Source organism: Temnothorax longispinosus, chromosome 2 (assembly GCF_030848805.1).
Source record: "Temnothorax longispinosus isolate EJ_2023e chromosome 2, Tlon_JGU_v1, whole genome shotgun sequence".
In the NCBI taxonomy this organism is placed as follows: domain Eukaryota; kingdom Metazoa; phylum Arthropoda; class Insecta; order Hymenoptera; family Formicidae; genus Temnothorax; species Temnothorax longispinosus.
The window spans coordinates 9,941,244-9,964,969 of record NC_092359.1 but is presented as its reverse complement, the minus strand read 5'-3'; the positions used below and the strand labels follow the sequence as shown (position 1 = coordinate 9,964,969).

Genomic DNA, 23,726 nt, shown 5'->3' with positions numbered 1-23,726 from the left:
GTATCTACGGATAGGTCCGTTCTGCCATATTTTTTTATGAGATCCTTCGTTCTGCGTAGAGCGAAAAATTAGTAGTGCTCGCCGATCTTTTATTAACATAGAAATGTTGTTGGTATCGTCACGAGTGCAACGACGCCAACGAGTAATTACGCACGCTTAACGCGCCGGTGTATTGTGGCGTGTGGCAGTTGTAATAACCCACGCAACTACTGTGCATCTACTTACCTACGAGCGCGTGCACTTGTGGACGAACGAAGGATGCAAAAGCGAAGGGAGCGTACTCTCACTCGAATAGGGGATGGTGAAGTTCGAAGGTAGATACAGAAGAAGGAAGCGAGGGGGTTGGATAGCAGAGGCGTCGTCGGTATCTACCTGCCGTGTCGGTAGTCGCGGGGGAAAGCGTCGGCGAAGAGCGGGGAAAGAGGGGCTTTCACCTACACGAGAAACTGCTGATGGTGGTGTTGGTGATGATGATGGTGGTGGTGGCGATGGATAGCGGTTGAAGGGTAGAGAATCGGAGGGTTCGCGGAACAGCGGTGGCGGCAGCGACGGCGGCGGCGGCGGCGGTAGTGGCGGCGGTGGCGGCAGTGGTAGTAGTAGTGGTGACGGTGATATGGTGGTGGAAACGACGAGCGTCGGAGGAGAGGGTGCGGCATCGTTGATGGTGGTAGTGTCGGCGGCAGCGGCGGGGCGGTGGGTGGGTGGCTGGGTGGGTAGGTGAGTAGGTGGGTTGATGGCGGTAGTGGTGGTGGTGGTGGTGGTGGTGATGGTGATGGTGGCGTGGGTTGGTTTCAGTGTTCGCGCGGCCGCTCCCTGTCGCACACCGACGACTCACCCCCGACGTTGCCGGCGTCGCGACGACTCCCGCAATCGCCGGCGAAAACATGCTCGCGGAAAATACGGTCGCGCGCGGTCGCTGCACGTCGCTTTGCTCGCCGCTTCGGAAAACTCGATTCGCCGGCTACGAATGTAATTCGCTCCGTCGCGTTGCCGCCGGCTCGCCGCGCCGGAATTTCGGGGCTTTTTAATCGGGAGCCGACGAGCGGCGAACCGTCGCGGCCTCTGGCTCTTTCCCCCGTATATTTTTTTTTCTCTTCTTTTTCTCCCCCGCATCCGTGAATCGAGCATCGCGCTCGTAGTAACGTGAGGCGTCGTTGGAGCTGCAACGTGCGTAGGTGAAAAATAGTCCGTCTGACGAACCGGTCACTTTATCTACGCCCTCCTTTTTTTTCGAGAGGAACTTCGATCGTTAGCACGTGGTCTGTGATAATCCTCGTGAAAGTGGGGTTGCTTTAACGAAGTCACCGCCGCTGTGTCCACCTGTGGATAACCGTACGAATTCGTTCGGTGACTTCGGAGTACAGTGTGTATTTAACGATTTGTGCTGTTATGTGCTAACTGTATGACAGTGTGACTTTCTTGTATCGATCATTTAATTAAAATACTGATTCATCCTGCAAGAATGGAACGAGTGTATTTCGTTAATTAAATGCGAGAAACATTATTAATTAGAGTGCATAGATTACCACGCATACATCAACACACACTATTCAGACTTTTCCTGCTAATAATCATACTATAGCTATTTATCAGCAAGTTACTACTGTAATCTGAAGTAGAGGGATTTATTTCGTAAAAAAAAACGTATTTCTAATTATGGTGAATGAGCTGTAACATTTTCAAGACTGAAATGATCATGTTAACTGACTGATTATTTTCGATTCGGACACTAACACGTGGCACGTGATAATTCTTGTAAAAGTATACGTATTTTAAATTGCGAAAGCCGGCGTTTATACGTGTGGATAATTCCACGAAATACTTGCATATTTAAACCAAAATCGCGTTTTTATGGACCGTTTCGTGGATCGAGGGTAAGACAAACGCGTAACGACTTCATCTTAAGCTGCATTCGGATGAAAGTATTCCAAACGCATTGTAATACGTTCTGTTTAATTTTTATTAGAGCTTGTAATTCTTTACCAAGATTTCTGTGATGATATCTCCGTAATATTACTAAAAGCTCCTTTTATTTAATTTCCTTTGTTGCGAAGAGGATTATTTTATTACGAAGAATTTGATTCGTAGTCGTCGAAATTGAATAGAGAATCGTCTTAAGCGGAGAATAAAACTGTGATTGTTCAAATGTAAGAGGGCGCAGTTGTCAGATTTAATAATTACGGCGTCAAGTAAGATTTTTCATTTCACGTTGCGACTGACGAAATTAGGGAAACAGACGTATCGTTGCAACGACATAGTTGTCAACGATTCAAAACCAACAAGTGTCTTAAATCAACAAGTCCGAAGTGTCAAGGTCAGGCGAGGACTATAGAGGCAGAAGCTTGCCGACGGAAAGTTCTCATTGTGGTGCTAATTGGCGGCTGTCCTACGTTTTGGAGTACTGCGAGTGATAGCTGCATTTCCCGTGATAACCAGATCGGAATATCGTTACGGATCCGCTGTTTAGATTAGCGGTAGATACTTATTTTTCACGCGGAAAGTGTCGCACGTGTCGAATTGCGTGTGCTTTGATCGCAGAACTGAACGCTTAAAAAGCTCGCCATAACGAGATTAAAATTGATTGCCGTATATGAGAATAGAATCCTTATATACGAGTTCTCATTCTTTTTGCATCTCGCTCGCTGCGTGAGTCAAACTGAGGAGTCATATCATTAAAAATTTAGTAGACTAACGATTACGAGATTTATCTTCTATTTCAGCAAGACGATTCTCAACATTTCGTAAAGTTAAAAAAGCAATGTATTATACATAATTATTTTGAAAGTGATTTTTTTGTGGCAGCTTTACATATTATTATTATTATTATTTGGTACAGTTTGCTAAGAGAGATAAAACGTAAAAAATCTCTAAATACATAACAGATACCAGGTCAAGGAACAGAATACGATTATATCTTAAGAGAAGCACCGCTGCTTATAATTTTATAAAATTGCCGCTGAGGGCGATTTGACTTTTAATCTTCGTGGAAACAAAACTGCGCCATGTGTGTAATTCTTCTCGTCCAATAAACATATCACGATAAATCTCTGTCCACCGAGTTCGCGAAATTCCGTCACGCGACGGACCATCATTTGGCAGATGGAACAACGTTAATTATTCCTGCCAAAGGACATACGATGTGTCGCGAGTTGCACTTTTGACACAGCACGGCACTTACGAGACGTTGGTAACCGTATCAAGTGTAATGAGCTCACTTTCTTAAAGATAAATAATCAGTTAAGTGGACATTATTGAAAGGAGAAGAAAATTATTATAACACAAATCATATTTTCTATAAAACATTGAGCGAGAGCAGTTGCAAACGCATGTGAATTGCTTGCATTGCGACAAACTCGCAGAGAAATCATAGGAAACTCATAGGGGAGAGAAAGAGTTAAGTTACAGTGGATTGTCTGCTTGAATGGATACATAACCCGAAATATAATACGTGAGATATCGAGTTCGCTCTGTAGTAGCGGAAAATCTGCAACAGAGTTTGGTGTGGGTCAAATTTCATCGAGTCCATTGAGATTTTACAACAGTGGAATGCTAGAAATATATTGATTCCCGGTGAGATAAAAAGAAGAGAGATATTACGCTGCGTTAATACAACTGCTCGTAACGATTCTTTACATTTGGAAGTGGAAGAGCGTTCAATTGGAGAAACTATCGCGATACCGGCCACCCTGCGGATGTTATCTTTTCAAATTCTCCACATTTCTCGATGGTACGTTCTCGAACGTGACGTATTAAGGGACAACTGGAACGAGGATCGAAAATATCAGCGACGAGCATCCGCCGAAGTGAATTCGAGTGCCTCCTCGATGTCGTCGATCTCTGGGGAGCATTAAGCCTCTCCTTACTATTACCTTTACCCGTTCACGGCGTCATCGAATTCCAATTATGTCGCAGCATCGAAGAGGTTCCATACATGGCAGCAGCGCCGTTCCGGGTCATCCAAGCACGGCCGTTTCTGCATCCTCCGTCTCCGCCTCCGCCGCACACGAGGTACAAACGAGAGGGATACCTTTGCCCGGAATGGTACCATCGCGCTCGATCCACGCTAGTCCCATGCATGGGAATCCGATCCACGGGTTCGTCAACCCTCTTGGACCAGGCGGTCTCGTTCACCCACCGCCCGCGCATGTGGCGGCCGCATCCGGAATTTCTCATCATCCGTCGAACGTTCACCAAGGTACCGGAACTTCCGCTGTGTGAACGACGGTTATATAATATTCTAAAGAACGTGGAGGCTGTGTTTTTGAACAATAAACGCTTCATTGAGATGGACTATTGTCAATGGAAATATATTCCGTATACATCGGAATTTTTCTTCATCTATATACACTTTAACGAATCCGAAGTTAAAATATTTTAATATACATGCGTAATTTCTAACGTTTTTGATAAAACAACTTGCTAATTACATAAAAAGTAAAATCTGTTTTGTATAATAATAATGAAATTATTTAATTTCACTTAGTTAATTAATATTTCGATCTTGAAACGATCACTATTTTTCTTATGCAACATTATTTTTAATATCCGTTAAAAAGTACGTAACTATTCTATATTGCAGTTAAAAAAAAGATCTCTAAAGTTTTATATAACACATAAATGTAGTCGATTTTAGCCTTTAGAAAGATAAATTGTATACCTACATTTATATGATTTTATATATATCTAATTATAATCGCGAGAAACGCACGTCAGGAGTTGGACGGCTATCAAACGATGGCGTTCGATCAATTATACGTCATAGGCGCGCAGTGAGGAGTTGGACGTTCATTGATCTCGCGAGGATCGGTAGAGCGTGTAATTGGGCCGCGTTGATAGATGAGCTATGATGTATTCGACGTGTTCGCGATTAAAAGATAGACGAACGAGCGATGTCTGCTGGGTCCGAAATTGGAAAGTTGTTTCGAAAAAAACGTTATTCTGTACGCGCCGTTTCCTTGTTTTATCCTCGTGATTTACCTCGGTCTGAAATGTCACGTGCACCCAGCGGAGGGACGCGATGTGTGTACGTTGCGTTTGTTTGCGCAAGCTTCATTTTATTTAGGCCGTAATAGAGTTCTGCTAGCCTATGCTTGCTTTTTCAATATATTCACCGTAGGCCTGGTTCAGTTATAACCGACTTGCTCGGTTTATTCCGCAATGATCGTAATATATTTCCAATGAAGAAAACAATTTTGAGCGTAAACACCATTTTTAAATATTTATATAGAAGGTGATCATTTCGAGTCGTATTTAAAAAATAGCAGTATTTATGTATGTATAATAAAATATTTAAAATATTAAAATATTGTTAAATATATTCGAAAATTTTGTTAGAAAGATTCAATATATAGCCAGTTTCTACGTGTTAAGTAAAGTATTTTTTTTCTTATGTATATTAGAAGCTATTTTTAAATTAATATAGATTTGAAATGCTGAAGTACTGTTTCGGTATATCGACTATTTTACCCTCGATTTTACCAAACATCCGATGCTAAATCAAAGAAATGTATGTTGATGACGGTATTTCTTTCTTGCGTTTTTTGGCGGTTTATTTACGCAGCCTCCACCGGTCTTCCGTTATTCGTGTCGAACATCTCGTGCGATTCGTTACGCGGATATTCACTCGAAGGCACCGAGAAGATACTGCCACCGGGCTCTCCTTATTCGTCGCACGGTTCTCCGCTGAGGACACCGATGAGCTCTGGTCACGGTAGCCCTCAGGACTCGCCGCACGTGGTCAGACATCGCAGGGACTCCGAGCATACATCTGGCGCTATATCAAGACGTGGTTCGTCGGATGTGGTTTCTCCCCTACCGGAAGGTCACCCTTTAGGCTCGCCAGACGGTCGCGGCCGTCGACGCTCTGACTACAGCCCTCATCAGGGTAGGTCTATACACGGCAAAAGAATGTGAGATTAAGAAGACGAAGCTCAACTGTACCGTTTAGAGAGTAACATATTGGAAAATCGAAGTAAATTGCGAGAAAGATTACTTTAAAATAAGAGTTTGGTGCGTTCTCAATATATTTTTTATTAGGCATTTTAAATGAATAAAATTAATTTGCAACGTATTGCTTTGAACATAAGTTTGTTATCATTGTAATTAGTCACATTTAATCTCAGTACTACAGACGCAATCAACTAATCTAAAGAGAAAATTTATACAAGATCTTTTAGTTTTATTTGATTCGTAAGATCAATAAAATATACACTATTGTATTAGTCTTACAAATAAAACAAAAAAAATTTATAATTTGTATAATATATTATATTTTATTATTTTATAATTTATGTAAATTGTACATACGCATAAATTACAAATTATATACTTTTTATTATATGTATGTATTCGAGGATTAATTGTGTTAATATTGATGAGAATTATCGATCCAAGATTTATTGATCGTGACAATTAACTCGAATAATTACTCAAATATGCATGCACTGGATGATAGTAGGATAATTAATATTCTCTCATATGTGCTCTGTTCTGATTAGACTGTGAGCGATTGATCTTACCGCAAGCGTGTCTGCACTAGGCAACCTTCATTTACGAATTTCCTGAGCTCTTCAAAACCTCGTAGAACCCTATGCTACCCTTTGATCTGACGACCCGTGGTTTACAACACAACTCTGCTATGTATTACTCGAATATAACTGAGAGTTGTTACAGTCAAAGGGAATTGCAGACACATACGTTGTGTGCCATGCTTTAAACACAGTTTACAGCTTTATATTCATATCTCTAATTTATATTTTTTGGTCTCAATGTCGCGTCGCGAAATCATTTTATGTATTGATAGGATTTTAAGACCGGCCAATACCACAGATTCCTCCTGCGTTATGATAGTTTTTCGCGACGCGCTTGATATTAATTACAGAAATTGTACGTTTCGAACAACAAGATGAAATTGCCGAAATACCGAGGATACTATGAGATAATATTCCGTGCTTGTTATAATGAGAAAGTTTGTGTTATCTAAAGGGAATTCGTACCATGCGCAGTATAAACCAACTCAGACAATAAACTAAAAGTTGTGTAATAAAATCTATTGACTATTCGGCGTATTTGACACGCACGTACAATCGGCTTTAGAAGCAAATTGCTATCACATTGTTACCGACATAATGTCATTACATTATATCAGTGTTAATTTTTTAGCTTCTAGCGATTCCGCTTTTTCTCTTTGAGATAATAAAACTCTTTTATAAGGAATATCGAGCGTTCATATTTGATTGTCAGAACCAGTCTTTTTTAATAATTTTTCTATCAAAAGAGTAAAGGTTGTGCTTATGAAAATATAGTATATCATTAATAAAGCTAAATCAATAAATGCATATCTATGTATTGCATATATGTATATATACATAATGATTAATGAAGGATTTTTGCAAGCAAATGAGTAAAAATTATCGATATTAATCTATTGAATTGATTTTAAGATACATGAAATTTATCATATTAATGAAGAATTAAAAACATGACTAAAAAATAAATGTTGATAATGCTTCTTTTAATGAAAGATATATTTATATATGAAGAGGATTTTTATTCTTGATTAATCTCCCTTTTCGATATTCTCGATACCCCACTGCAGCTTTCTGCGAATCTTATTAAATTTCCTGCTGATCTTAGGGTGGAGTTCAACGTGATGAATATTTGCATTCAGATAGCCTGAAAGAATGGCTTTCAGGATGAATGACGTTTTCGCATGCGTCCATTACGCTCTTGGGATAGATACTACGACAACAGTTTACACCTGTAACCAAAGGGTTGAATGAGGTGTACTGGAGTGGAGGGTGGTGCGTGTCCGTGCATTGCACTGAGGGGCGCGAACGTCATAACTCGCAGTTACGGTTGCGTGTAAAACCGGTCCGGCGTATGCTTTTGCTTTCTCAGTAGATTGAGTTTATCACTGTCAGACGTAGTAACGAGAGGGCAAACGCAAGCAAAAAAAAAGGCAGAAAACATTTGTGTTTCCGCGTTATACTTTGCTCTTTTAATGCCTTTCAAGCATCCGCTACTGTTATTATGTTTCATCATTTTATCATTACCAGGCTAACTCAGATACCAAGTGGGTATGCTGCCAGTTTATACTCTTACTCCCCTTCCCCCTTTAGAACGGGCAATTAATGAAAGTTGTCAGATAATTAACGTCCATTCTTTTATAGTTGTCTTGTACATTCGCTAGGTATTTATCATTAATAAAAAGCGCCGGATAGTATGTCCAAAGTATAACGGTTTTGCGGTTGAGTTCCAGCCACGCGGGAGGTCAATAAAGATGTCGTACTACTATCCATCGAAAAATGTCGACGCCAGACTTACTGCCGGATTTCTTTGGATTTCTCTGACCATATTCTTGGTATCTCATACCTCGGTATGATCACGAATCTCTCTGCGCGCGCGAATGTGGTTCATCGAAAATTCAGATATTCGGCCATGGGAATAGACCGTAATCCTATTGATGCGCCTTTGGAAATTGGGACCTCGTTAGGATGGGAAGAAAAATTGCATGACTTTCTTTGGAAGGGACAAAAGGTTATTCACACCGCGGTCGCAACGGTCACCTCTTCGATTCGACAAGATACGCGTGACCGCTTATCTCGTAAGCTACTTGCTGTTTTCTTGTCACGTTCAGGCCGTCTGTCTGGAAGAAGAAAAGGGTGGAAAGTTCAGATAAATTACGATAGAACCGATGGAGATCCTCGACACGGACGGCCAGTCATCCGTGATATCAAATATGAAGCAATAATGTTTAACGAGCAGATTACCGTGGTAATAAAGATTTGTTAAGTACTACATTGCGCACTAAAGAATTTTAAAGTTTGTAATAGTAACGTGAATTACATCGCCAAAAGAAGGAAGCAAAAATTCGTAACGAGATGAAAAAATAACATGTTTTGCAAATGTTTTCTTGCGATTAGTAAGTAATTTAATTACTTTTTCCGACACCGCAAAGTTTTCGAATAAAAAATGTATGCAACAGCACTTTCCCGAACGTTGTGTTATTATTCTACAGCGAAATTGAAATTTCGCTTACACGACAACAATTTATTTCTCCTCTCTATAATATGATTTTATTTAATTTATATGTCCGTGGTTTTGAAGCAAAAGCGTCCGCGATTAATTTAATGAAATTGCAATAAATTTGTGATCTGTTGTATCTGTCATGTTTTGATTTCATATAATTTCATATAATTATGTTATTGTATTCTTTTCGGTTAATTTCAGGGATTAAATTGATTTCGTTTTGTAGTTTCCAATGTTAAGTCGCTTAATTTAAACGACGGGGACAAGCGTGGAATAGCGAGGGGCAAAGGAGCTACTTAACATCGCATCGATTTGCATAGAAAGTATCTGCTTTCCGTGCAAATGCAGTTTTAGAAGAACCATAAGGTCGGCAGGGTGAAGAGGGTCAATTAAAATGGTGATCTGATCTGCCATTTTACTTGTTTTTTCACTCATTTGCCTCTTGTTTTCTATCCCAAAACTACCCACTTTATGGCGAACGTTATTTTCGCTCTAAACAGGCAATATAATTACTTGCTAACTGTGTCATTCTTATGTTTTAATCTTTATCAATGTGTATCTTTATACTATAGATATATTCATTTGTTATATTGAAATCAAAGAGATTTCAGGTATCTTTCTTTGAAAAAACTTATTAAGCATCATAACAGCCTTCTTCGGGTGGTGCTTTTTATGAAATTATTCATGAATATATTATTGTGTCGGTTTTTATATATTTTTCATTAGATTTACTTTTTTTATTACTGTACTACTTTTTAATATTGTAACGTACATTACGTGAATAATATGCGCAAGTTGTATTCGCAACATGTACGCGAATTAACTTAAATTACAAGACATCTTTATTAATTTTATATTATGGAAATGAAGACGGTGAGACGCTCTTTGACTTAGTTTTCTTGTCAGCGCGAGCAAATGTAGTCTGCAAACGAAGGTACATTTGATTCGTTAAGCGAGAGCAATGAAAGAGAAAAGAATACCGCCGTATGTCGTACTAACATAGCATAGCAGAAATAACGTTTTCATTTGCGAGAAACTTCATATTGCGGCTTGTATTGTACCTAGGATAGTGCTTTAACACACATTTGTAGAATCGAGTTACGATTTTTGTTTCCTCTGTGTGTAAAGTGTAAAGTGAACTCGGTTACTCGGTCGATATTTCCCGTGCAAAATACATCATGTTTAAGGGGATCCTAAAGCCGTCTGTAATACCGGCTTTTTTTCTTAGCACTAATCTTTTAATTGACTTTATAGAAATGCAAAATTCTTGTCTAGAATTAAAGTACGCATTAAAATCTAGGTCATGGTGGTCAAATTTATATCGAAAACGAAAAAAAATTAATATTTTTGTTAATTTTTGGTATACGTGACGACAATATTTGCTTTGTACAAAAATTCCACGATAAATATCCACAAAATTAGACCGGCATGACCTAGGGACAACATTTAAGAACAATATCGTGCAATTAGATCTAAGATTGAAAACCTAGAAAAAAAGATTACTTTATATAACTTTTATATGTGCAAAAGCACATTCAGGTTGACAGGATAAGCAATATTGCGTGTGGCAAGAGATGGCGCAGTAATCGAACAAAGACAGATGCCTCTCGTTAGACAAGGACAGATATAGATCTATGACAAGAAAACAGAATTAGAAATGTTGACATTACCGACGTCGAGGAAGTTCAGCCTTCACTTTAGGATCCCCGTGATCCTAGCCGGTTTTTTTCGGTTTTTTTCTTAGCACTAATCTTTTAACTGGCTTTATAGAAATGCAAAATTCTTGTCTAGAATTAAAGTACGCATCAAAATCTAGGTCATGGTGGTCGAATTTATATCGAAAACGAAAAAAAATTAAGATTTTTTGTTATACGTGACGACCACCACATATAAATTCGACCACCATGACCTAGATTTTGATGCGTACTTTAATTCTAGACAAGAATTTTGCATTTCTATAAAGCCAATTAAAAGATTAGTGCTAAGAAAAAAACCGAAAAAAACCGGCTAGAATCACGGCTTTAGGATCACCTTAAGAAATAACACCGTGGAAATTGACGCAAATTGACGTGAAAAATCGCATCACGAATCTTCCGTGAATCATATCAGTATTGCACGTACCAATCTACATTTTTGGCACTGCAAAATGGAAAACATGAAGAGTTTTGTGATTGCAAAAAGAGAGAAATATGCAACGACATGCTTTTTGCCTGGCGATTATTTCAGACAAATGACACGCGGCGAAAAAAATATTCTATCGTTCTTTGGAATAGTACATACATACGTTTTTATTCAGCGATATTTATATGCGTTTCGAGTAAGGAATGGACCTCATTAGGATGTTTGTTGGCCGGAATTGCGTGCGACATATGTATGACGCATGCATCGTTGTTGCGGCCAATAAAGAAGACAAACTGCGCAATGTGCAATCTCTGCGTTGCAATATAGATATCGAAGCGGCGCGGCGGAGCCGCGGAACCGCCGCTCGACATGCGAAAATTATCTCCGAGTATGAGCACGCGATTGTGAAACATCGTTTTCCCTCTCGGTTACCCTTTACTCGCCATTTTTTCGCTCTAACCATCCTCCTTCCTTTACCTCTTTCTCTCGGTCTCCCTCTTCCCTTGCTTTTTGGTTGGCGCGGTTAACCATTCTCAATTCCGATGTTCGATACCCGTATCGCCCATTCGTTTCGTCCTGCTTCACCCGCGCTCAGAAAATGAACAGAAATTCGTAGGAGACGCCGTCGGTGAATATCGTTCACGGTCAACGTGCCTTACCCAGTTGAAAATCACGTGGATTTACGTGTCTATATCGATGCGGCGCGAGTAGATATATGAGCGGACTTAGCGGCGAATCGAGGCTGGAAAGAGCACCGCTTTTCGGTAATAACCGGCTTTGAACTGCGTCTCTTTGCCCGTTCAAATATTCCAGAGGCGAATATTTCCTGATCGATTTGGTAGCACCACCTAATCAATATCCGCGATATTTAAGAAGAACTTTTCAACAATAAAATTAAAACCGATTTTTTAGTTATTCTTTGAGGGAAAAGCATATATATAATTGAGAATTTAATATTATTTTTTAAATCAAATGTATTTTTTATATAAGTGCGACAAACAATTTGATGACGTAAATATTTCAAAATGTTGTAAATAGTTTTTAAAATATTTTTTACTTGGTTTATATATAAAATATTACTCTTGTTATATATACTGTTAGACTGTATTAATATGTATGTAACTAACAGATATTCGATCCAAATTCTAATTGGCTTTATTTGGTTTATTTGGTTTATTATTCGACATTTCCCTTTAATTGAAAATTCCGCTATTCTAAATGCAGACAGGGATAATATCATATTTGTCGGCTGTCTAAGCGTTTAATTAAAAATTCTTTCGATTGGAGGGGTTGTTCCAACGGGCTGAGCAGACCGTTATGTAATCGATAACTTCCATTCTGCCTTAAATTGAATTTATGCACCTCTATTTTCAACGTAGATTAAATATGGACAGATACGTCGCTAATATCGCTTAAAATTAAGAAGTTTTTCGCACAGTCACGCGGCGAAACAAGATTCTTCATAAAGTCGGATGACGCGGGTTTAATTAGTTTTAAACTCTTTGCAACATCAACTGTTCGAACTTTCGCAGTTACACAGTCGCGAAACAGTTCTCGCACCGCTGTTGGACAGCGGAGGAAAGGCAAGTTCAGACTGGAAGGGGTTATACAAGCACGTAATTAACCGTCGCTGTTAATGTTCGCTCTTGTTTCTGACAATGTCGTTGCTAGTCTGTTTTTTGATAACTTCGGGAAGAGAGAGAGTTGTAAACGATGGCTGATTATTAGTCTTCGAACTCGGAACTCGTATATTTAAACTTCTGTAAAAAAGAAAATCGTCTCCTTTGATCTTAATTCCGGGACTGCGCACGGCATTGGCCTTTACGAAGTCGCAATTATATATTCCGTTCCTTCTTCGGACTCTGTCTCAGGATATTCGTATAGAGGACTGCGAGAGTTGATTTGTCCCTCTCCTCGTGCTTCTTCCACGGCTTAATCGCATTAAAACCAACTGAAAGTTCTCAGGGCTACGCGCCAGCTGGCGCAGTGGTGCAGGTCGTCTCTGATTTTCGTCGAAATCCGTTGACATCCTGTTCCAGCGAATCCTCCGTTGGATGCAATTGAACTCGACAGCGAGATCGATTTAATACCATCCCGACACTGTTATGCCGTTCTATGAACTCTTTACATAAGGCATTAGATGTACCGGGTGAAAACGGATGGCGATACTAAGTGTACGATGATACATGATGTGTGATACATAGGTGACATTTTATCGATGAAGTTCATATGCTGTCCATGTGAACGGAAGTTTGAATGGAAGTTCTTCGAAACGCTGACGTGGCTTGAAAAATAATGAATACTTAGTTGTAAGGCTGCAATGAGGGAAGTTAGTGACGTCGGGACGAAGTATATAAATGCATTTCCATCTATTCATTCTTGTAATTGAACGATTCGAGCATGAAGATTGCAGAGTCTTATTGGGAAGTTTTATTGTTGACAAGCAAAATAATATGATTTTTGTTTTCTTCCATTTTTGTATGTATATATTTTATTTCAATATACCCATATGGTTGTCTAAAAATAACAAAGAGATATTTTGATAACATCAAGTTAAAAAAAAACACGTTATTTTAAGGAGTGAAAAAATTCAGTAGCAATGCAATACTTTATTACATTTTTATCTTAAATTGATGCTGACAGAATACTTTTTCAATTTTTAAAATGATGCAACTTAAACATGAATTTTAATGTTTTTTTAATTCGAAAAATTACATCTGAGAAATCTATATATACAATATACAAGAGCGTCCCTGGCATGAAAATGTAGAGAAAGGTTTTCTCTATCATATTATTACTGTTTAATCATGATAATTAGTTGTTTAAAAATTCAAATGCTGAAATTGTGAAAACTGTCCCAACGAGCCCCGGTCTCCCCTACACATAGATACATATGTTCGGAAATGCCTGGTTTAGGGGAACACGGGGTAATGGTGGCCATGGAGTAATAAGAGTCATGCAGTGATAGGTGTATCCGAGTGACTTCGAGCGTGTTTTGTTTATCCCTGTATTAGAGAGACGCGAAAAAAGGTTGATTAATCATATATACATCTTTAAAATTTGGTTGATTAGTTTTTGAGTTACAAACGTTAAAATTTGCTAGGAATACGTGCATACATAGAAGCCTAATAAAGCTTGGTCTAATCAACCAAATTTTAAAGTATTATATATGAAATAGGGGTAGAAAAGACTGAAGAATATAATGGAATTCGAAAAGTTGCCAATAATTAATATTAAATTGCCAAAATTGAAAGTGGTTGCGACCTGAGCATAATTATTTGCTTATAATTGTTTGGCTTCCTCATTTAGGAAGCTTTTTGAGACTTTTGAAACTTTTAAGAGGAAATGGGACTATATAAGCTGTCTAATGACGTATATTAATCATTACTCTACGATTATTAGTTTTGAAGTAATAAACGTTCAAAGTGTGACATGTTTTTGTTGCATCTGTGCTCCCAATGTTACCCCCTACTTACTGTCGACAAAGACGTAGTTCTACGTCAAAAACAAATGTCCTGACTGACTGATTGACTCATCAACGCTCAGCTCAAATTCTTAAACCCAGAAATATGAAATTCGGGGAGTATATTCCTTTCATAACGTAAGCATCCACTCAGAAAGAATTTTTAGAAATTCGACCCCTAAGGGGGTGAAAAGGGGTAAAATGTGTGTTACCGTAGCGAAACACGGGTATCAAGCTAGTATTTCATAAATAGATATCTATTTATAGAATAATTTTATTTCAGGATTTTTTAAACATGTATTTATTATTATTATTTAATATATATTATTTATTGTATAAAAATCTGTAGGCCGTATTAGTCAATGTGATTTCAATATAGTTTGTAATAATTTTACTAAAAATAGGCAATTTTTCTTTCTTTCTCTCTCTGTTAATTACGCTCGTCTTTCAAGAGCAAAATACGCGCCATAGCTTGCCATCGTTATCCCGTTCTAATTCATGGACGGTAATAGCGCACAATTTGCAAACAATTTGCAGGAATTACACGGCAATTCCGACGCGTGGCGCGGTACTAGTGCTGTATCGATCAATCATCTCCGAAAAAAATAAGCGTGCCACGGATCCGTGGTACGGATTTTCACGTTACTGGGACGTTAAAGCCGTGGAAAAAGAGTGATTTACTATTATTAAAGAATAACTGAGCATCTTATTAAAGGTGTAGTAAAAGGGTTAGTAATGCACGGATATATATCGCGTGTAGCGCTGAAATTTATGTCCGAGTTAATTGAATGCGCCGAGTAAAAAGATTGAAATATAGCTGCAATGGTTTAGGCAGGCTCAATGAGTTACGCTCAGCAGTAAGGAGAAAGCTTTTTTTTGCAAAAGACAGCCCGCTTATGAAAAATCTGGTCTCGGTACCTGGGAAAATAATTTAATCGTAGAAAACTGTTGCCGGTATTAGTAACGGTATTATACCCTCTCATCTCTCAAATGAAGAAACTGCCGTGCATTTGCGCGTATTGCGTAAGATTCTGAAGTTTTCAACGCTATAATCTGCGTGTATCTTTTTTATAAGCAATTCCTTTTTCCGCTTCATCCATTACTTCTTGTATATTTAATAGCCGTCGTATGCTTATCGCTCAATGAGTTTACACTCGTAGTGCATTAGTAGGAACGAGCTGAATGTATGAATTGCTTTAGTATGTGTGTATACATAATGAAATTTCACGCAGAATATTGCAAAAGTTTTTGGTGCCTAGGGTTGGACAGTCACGTGGACGCGGCGGTACAGATAGACGCGTACGGCTAACTTCTATTCCGTCGAGACGTCGCCATTATTATACGCCATTTATTCTCTAAAGTCGCGGCTCTCCCATTATTGCGTTTCGCGCGGAGAAATAAAAACAAAAATTATACAGGTCGGACAGAGAGTACAGAGTTTTTAATGGTAAGCGCTTGAAAGTTTCAGAAGTAGGGTGAACTTTCGGGTAATAACGTGATAAGTGAGGTGGAGTAGGAATTTAAAGTTGATGCTGAAGTATAAACGTATATAGAAAGAACGGTGTGCCGAGTCTGAATGTAATTTACGCGCGCTTTCCGTTGAGAGAAAGAAGGGATAGGTACATAACCGTGATGCTGCGCATCTGAATATTCCACTTACGCGACGGAGTTATTATCTGTCTCCCGAGATGCGCCGTAAAGAAATAAGAATATGCACTCTTCGCCGCAACGTTTTCTACGAGGGAAATCTTATGGAAATGCATCGCTTTGTTTCTTTTCACGCGTGGGATATTTCCCTTGCCGTTCTCGTTTTGTTTCTCACGAACGAGAGCTAAAGTACACTCTTGCGGTCGTCGCTGAAATCATTCATGGCGTATATACGAAGACGACGAAGACATTTCTTCACGCAAAGACAATTCTTTATTGACGCGAATTTCTTACGAAGATATAAGAACCGGGTGTACGTATATCACGCCGTGCCTCTGTCAGTCTCGATTTTCTTCGCGTATTCTACAATAAGGATATTGTTCTCGCGCCGTTCTCCCCCTCGGGGTGTAAAGCGAAGTGCGTGCAGTTTTGGCGCAGAAATCTCGCGGTAAGGACTCGAAAACGCAACCGCTTGGCACTCGTCTCACGTATCCGCGTCGACGCGCCCGCCCGTGCGTCTCGCAATTTCTCATTCCGGGGCCGCGATTTTCCGCGCCTTCCACCCCCCGGCTTTCTCCCCTGGTTTTCAGCTTTTCTTTCTCGTGTTTCCTTTCTCCGTCTCGCCTGTGAAACGGAAAGAAGCTGTGTCTACAGAACCGGTAATGGAAGAGGGGCTCACACGCGGTTGGAAAGCGACGACGACGACTTCGGGAGCCGATGAGTCCGAAGTTTATCGGGAATTCCATTTCAGTCGTGTAAAGTTTCCTATACCTCCGGCGTTTTATGCGTCGTCTGGCCCAGTCTGGCTTTCTCCTTGTCTTCCTTTATCCGCTTCACCCTTTCCGGGTTGTATTATTCTTCGCTCTCCCCCTTTGCGCTTCCGTTAGTCTTATCACTTTTTGCAAAACAGTCTGTGCGCCGTGAGAACGACGCGATTAACGTGCCTGTGTGTAAAATCTGTAGTAGGGAAAGGAAAAAGAGGCAAAGTCTAAATACGAAATCGCTGTTGAGAAATTTATTTTTTTTGCTTACGTGAATTGTAATAATTTCCGTGCGAGGTGAGGATTGGAGTGAAATCACTACTAATGGATATTGGACAACATATATTGATTGGAAGTAGATAATTATATGCGGTTTATAATCCCTTTGTAATGCTTTGTGATTAAGGTTAATATTACCATGATTGAAATTTAATAATAAATTATTTAGTGTTATATCGTATTGGATTTTAGTTACATTCCAATAATTGTCATATTTGTGTGCGTTATCTTTCATAAATGTTTATCCTTTATAAATGTTTATTACATTGACAATTTGTTCCTCTTATAGCTTTTGACTTTCCAAATTATCATGAAAAATTACTTTTATGTTTGAATATTTTCATATTGTTTATACATTCTTGTTAAAATATAATATTCTGTAGAAACTTGTAAAAGAATATTTTTAGTGGTACATAATATATGCAACTTTGCTCGATCATTACCGCAAAATCTCTCTCAAGAGTTTAGTTGGAACTTTCCCTGCGGCAAGAAGTAAACCGAAGAAATTCGTCGGAGCGCGTTTGAATTTTAACGATAAAAGTTTTCGACTTTTTTTGATCCCTTATTGTAAAAAATAAGGTTGCCGAGCTTTCAGTGGCTTATAATTTTTATATAATCTTCATAAGAGAAGGCGGAATGTATTTTCATGTAGTTGATGTTTTATGATATTGTTTTGCAAAAAATCATTTCTGAGTAGCATTTTAGTATCTATTATTAAGTGTTTGACACAATATCAGTTTTATATAATATCTCTCTCTTTCTCTCTTATGCAGTCTCTAATAAGTTTAGCATTGACACAAAAATATCAGTAAATCGATGTTTCTAGAATTGCGTGACAAAAGTTACGCAGATGACTTTCGTTTTCGAGAGCCAAAGGAGGATTGAGCTGCGCACGCCAGCTTATTAAATTTAGATACGGATTAAATTAACTCGCTGTCGGAGCTCGCTACCTTTTCGTTAGTTGAACAACTCTATCTTTATTTGTTTCGAGATCGAGATACCGCCGCCGCTTCGAACTACCGTGCGGAACAACAATGAACAAAGCGTGTAACTTTCAAATAACTTTGTCGGCCTGCGTTCGAACGTAATCCACTTGCGAGTCTCCGTAGAAATCTTAGGAGAAGTCAAGCTAACGAAGTTTACAGGGAGTTGAGCGTTATTCGGCACGGCATCTTTCTGTCGCAGTTATCCGCGTTTCGATTTGTCCGTAATGTTTGCACCTTCGACAGCGTTGACGCTGTTGGTGGATTAAGATATGATGCTTTACAGCAAACGCGAATTAATTATATGGTAATCTTATGTGTTGTGTGTGTGTGTGTGTGTGTGTGTGTGTGTGTGTGTGTGTGTGTGTGTGACGCATAATATAGTTTTAATTTTTATTATATCGCTTGTAAAACGTGGCGATTATCATGAATACGTTTGCATTGAAGAGTTGCTAAATGAAGAGAAATTATTATTGAATAATCCTACTTACAGTATCTATGCTACTTTATACTTAAGAAAATACATCTGACAAAGCACATTTTAAATACTTTCTTCATTTATTCTATAACATAGATATACACTGGAAATTCGCATAATATAATAGATGGCATACAAATTAAGAAGTACAAGGTGAATATGTTTATTTTTGTCCATTTGTTATTAATTTTTTACATTTTTTTCTAGCAAAGATAAATTGGCATTTTTTAAATGATTATCCCGCATTTTTTTATAGCTTATTTTATCTTTTTTTATAGCTTATTTGTATCTCTAGCTATATATTTTATTGTGTGTATTATAAGAATACTATTTAAATAGATTTAACTATTTATTAGAAAATAATAGTGATAATATATTCCATAATACTTTAGGTATTATGGAAATGAGAGAATTACGAGAGAAAAAGAATCTATTTAAATCTTCTGATTTTCGTTTCTGTTACTTCTATCGAGAAACGTTCTGAGAATATCGATCTGATTCCTAATTAGTCTCAAACGAGCGAAATACATTTTTGTCGATCTAAGTAACGAATGAATAAATTAAAATATATGGATTTTCTATTATAACACCATTTTGTTAGGTAATAATAAGAACAAAATGATTTTTTTTTATTTTTACACCAGAATTAACCTATGCAAAGTATTTGAGTCTCATTTATGAATTTGAGATGGAACTTTATTTATTTAATGAATTAATTGAAAGAGAGGAAAAGAGAAAGGAAAGCAACGTTGTGAGCCGTTAGTATTTCGCGATGCAGACTTCCATTGATACCGTGAATCTCGATAGTCTCATAGACAATGCGTTCTTGGCAACTTTGTGACTCCCCGGTGAATACGCTCGTCAGTTTTGCATGTATATATGACTATCTGCATAATCTATACTAGTTCGCGCAACACGTACGTGTATGTTTGCTATGGCGGAGGTCGTTGGCAGACTCAGGTGTGCCGATAACTCATTCCACGTGTGCCTTGTGTGATACTGTATATATTTTTCTTCCAATAACTCCCGCAGTTTTATCTATGCGAAAGTCGCCGTTCGCGTTGCGGTTATTCTAAGAGTTTATCGATTTACGAAAAAATCAAGTCTATTTATTGAAACTTGAGTTTTAAAATAAAAAAAAACTGTTTGTTATTTTATCGTGATAGTTTATTATCGCGTAACGCGCGCATTCAATTTTCAAAAGCAATTTTTATATATTTAAAAAGTTATTTTAAAGTAGAAATAAAAAACTATTGTAATAGTATGACAAATATTAATCGCAATAAAGATTATCACAATAAAAAAGTGTGCAAGTAGAAACTTGTGTGTGTGTGTGTGTGTGTGTGTGTGTGTGTGTGTGTGTGTGTGTGTGTGTGTGTGTGTGTGTGTGTGCGCGCACATTGCTTTCTTATAGTTTTTAAGTGTGCAAGTAGAAACTTGCACATTGCTTCCTTATAATTTTTAAGTGGACAAATTATAAATTTGAACATTATTTTCTCACAATTTTCAAGTATGCAAATTATAAATTTGCACGTTGCTTAACTAACATTTTATTTCGCTCATAAAGCTTCCTCTATGAGGAAGCCAAATTAATAAATATCTACTAATAATTATACATAAAAAAAGGTTTCCTCATAAAAGGAAGCTTTATGAGCGAAATAAAATGTTGATTAAGCAACGTGTAAATTTATAATTTGCATAGGTACTTGAAAATTGTGAGAAAGTAAGGTTCATAATTTGTACACTTAAAAATTATAAGAAAGCAATGTGTAAGTTTCTACTTGCACACTTTTTTTTAATTAATTCTTTCAGTGAATAAACAAAGATGAAATATTAAAGATGATAAAAATTGAAAGAGTGTACGCATTTATATTTAAAGCTTGACGAAATTTTTTATTGATGAAAATAATGTTTAATTAATGTAATTTTGAAGTAAATATCTTTTTATCTTAACGTGAGTTTCCTTACATCTGGAAAGTCCATTCAACCGGGAACGCATTAATCTTCTTCAGGTTTTAGCGGACGTGACAACGAGTGTTCGGTCAGTTGCTCCCTTGTATGTCTGATTTATATAATCAAATATAATGGAAGGGAACAGAAGAAAGATGCGTGTTGTATCCTCTTTATTTTCTTTCTATAGTTATATACAATATGTGAGAAATCTATTTAATGTATTTCTTAAATGTATACTTAATATTTTATACGTTATGAACAGCTCCTTATAATTCTTTTTTATACACTTCTTATACATACATAATTTGAACAAACTTTTAATTATATAGCCGTTAAATTTGGAGAAATTTATGGATTAATGATATTAATTCATAATTAAATGGATTAATAATACCAAAGGGTTTCTGCTATTGGAATAAGTTATTAGCCAAAATTAATATGTAAAATGTAAATACTAGAATATTAAAAATCACATTTTCAAATAATTTAGAACATTAACGTGAAATAAATAAAAAGCTAATAATCTATTATTCAAGGCGATTTTTAATATCTTATCACTGTCAGTTTTAATATTCTCAGTTTTTCTGTCGGGAGAGATTGACGTAATCAGGATTGAGAACTAATTAAAACTATGTCGTCATATTCATCGGATTCATCGGTCGTTAGTATGGAATTAGACAGGATTATCGGAGCAAGCGTCGCTTCTAAATCTCCCTCAACTGATCTCAGTACTTGTAATTTGCATGCAGGCAGAAAAATATACGGCAACGTATAATAAGGGCAGCTTCGAAGTGCAGGTCGAAGTACATAGGGGTCGATGAGGGCGAATTGCTCTCATAATAAGTCGTTGAAAGTCATTGAAGTAACGCCCCCCCCCCCCCGTTTTTCGCACGACGTTCTTTAGCGAACGGGGTGATAGAGCCGAGCCTTTTGAAAAGTCGGCGTACGTGTATACATTTAAGATCCGTCTTTTAACCCTTTATTCGTCGCACCTTTGCCAAATTACGTGTGAAACTTATTCATGACCGGATTATTAAAGCAGTCTTGCTTAGTTTATATAAGTGTGTCGCGTGTCGTTTAATATATTTGAATAATGGATGAAACGCGGCGTGTTAAACGGAACAGTTAGAACTTTGGGAATAGTGGAAACTATTAATATAGTAAACACATGAATATGTAAGATCCGCGAATCCTTTACGATGCAAATTGTTCTGACGGTTTCGCCGTGAGCGAATTTACCGTAATTTGTTACAATTTATCGCTAGCGAGAAAAATAAAAATATCTTTTTATTTTGACCTTTGCTCAGAATATAATAGCGCGTAGAATATGAAGTAAATAGTTCTAAATAAAATTCTTTATAAAATATTAACATAAGTTTTTAAACCTTCTTTCCTTATTTTTTCAGGTAATTCAAATTTCAAGTATATTATGTTTGATTACGCAATTATATTTTGTACTTAAACAACCAATTAATATAATATATAATAATTAAATAATTATATTAATATAATATGTATATTAATATAATTATTTAATATGATACATATAATAATTAAATAATTATAAATAATTAATAATTAATACATAACAATTAATATGCAATAATTAAACATTATAAATTCTGTTGTTTTATATTGGATTGATTATTGTTATGCTTTTTGAAAAAGCAAAACCTTATCAGAGATGAATAGCAAAATCTATAGGATTTCAGGAATCTATATATAAATAAGCCATATTTTATCTTAAAATTTATAACTTTTGCAAGGTTTGTATATAACATGATATTTTTCATCTATCATGTTAAAAGTTTATGCGATGATAAATATTTTTGCTATATTAAAAAATTTCTTTTATTAAAATCTTTTGAAATATACCCTGCAGCGCGTCATTGATATTTGAATATTTGAAATATATTTGAGATATTTTAATTGAAAAGATATACTATGCAAATGCAATGCTTTCATCGAAATTAGAATTCTTTTTTATTTCAGCCGTTATGTTGTTTGACTTTATTTATTTGTTCTTATTTATATGTTTTTATTAAAATAATATTAATCGCGTGCTTTTGCGAAATGTACATTGACAGAATCGTTATGGGTTTCTTTTATAAAGGAATATTTTTCTATCAGAACTGTTGTTATTTTAGTTTCCGTGCTGTTTGGCGACATGCGTTCTCGAAACATCGCGCATATAAGGTGCATTCTTAAAGGTATACGGACATGATGTTCACGCGTGCGAATTTTGTTGTTGCGGATATTGAATCGTTGCCAGTGTTTTGCGCCTGCTTCATCCAGCTGTGCTCTCTAACTTGCCATTTACAGTTTGGATTGTTTCCAATTGATACCTCGTGTACGGCGTGAATTTCGACGTAGGCTTTTTGTTTCAAGGGACGTACGGAAAGGTATAATGGGACAAGGTGTAAAGAGACATGAAAAAAATAATGATTTAAGCGTTACCATTTGTGATATTTCTCACTTAACATTTTATATCATTTTTTGAGTGAGGTGTTGACTTAGTTCATATATATGACATGTTAAGGAAGAAGTATCACATATACGAATAGTAGCATTAATATTTTATGATGTTAATGCCTTCCACTCCTTTAGCCATTCGATGCACTTTGATAACTCGACGCTTTTAAGGCGTAAAAATGTCTTTGTGGATCAAAGCAATTTGCAATGTTATTTCTGTCCGTCATGAGCAATTCAGGAAACTTAAACATATTGTGTGCTCGTAATTATATTAATTATAATTCACTGATATTGATTATGTATATTTTTTATATAAGTAGAAAATCTTGATTGCGCGCGTGAAAGAATTTATTTTTCAAAATTGGATTCAGCGCTATGAAATCTTTCAAATATACATGTTTCTAATATACACAATTTTCAAAAATTTTTGTCACAGTGTGATTAGTTTGCAAACTAAGAATTAAAGTTGCTCCAGCGATTTCAGTGTTAAAAATACTCGTTATGATTTGTTTTCATGGGACTTAAGAAATTAATAGTTA

At 37.0% G+C, this 23,726-nt stretch overlaps 2 protein-coding genes across 5 annotated transcripts in view; both read left to right on the top strand.

Annotated features, from left to right (window-relative positions):
• The window catches only part of LOC139808211 (dystrophin, isoforms A/C/F/G/H), a 472,682-nt gene that overhangs the window by 156,075 nt on the left and 292,881 nt on the right, over positions 1–23,726 (top strand). The gene's annotated exons all lie outside the window — the stretch shown is intronic.
• Positions 777–7,215, top strand: LOC139808219 (uncharacterized). Its single transcript, XM_071769955.1, has 3 exons — positions 777–4,195; positions 5,561–5,884; positions 6,498–7,215. Exons 1-3 carry the CDS (start codon positions 3,904–3,906, stop codon positions 6,536–6,538), a joined length of 657 nt encoding a protein of 218 aa, XP_071626056.1. The 5' UTR covers positions 777–3,903; the 3' UTR covers positions 6,539–7,215.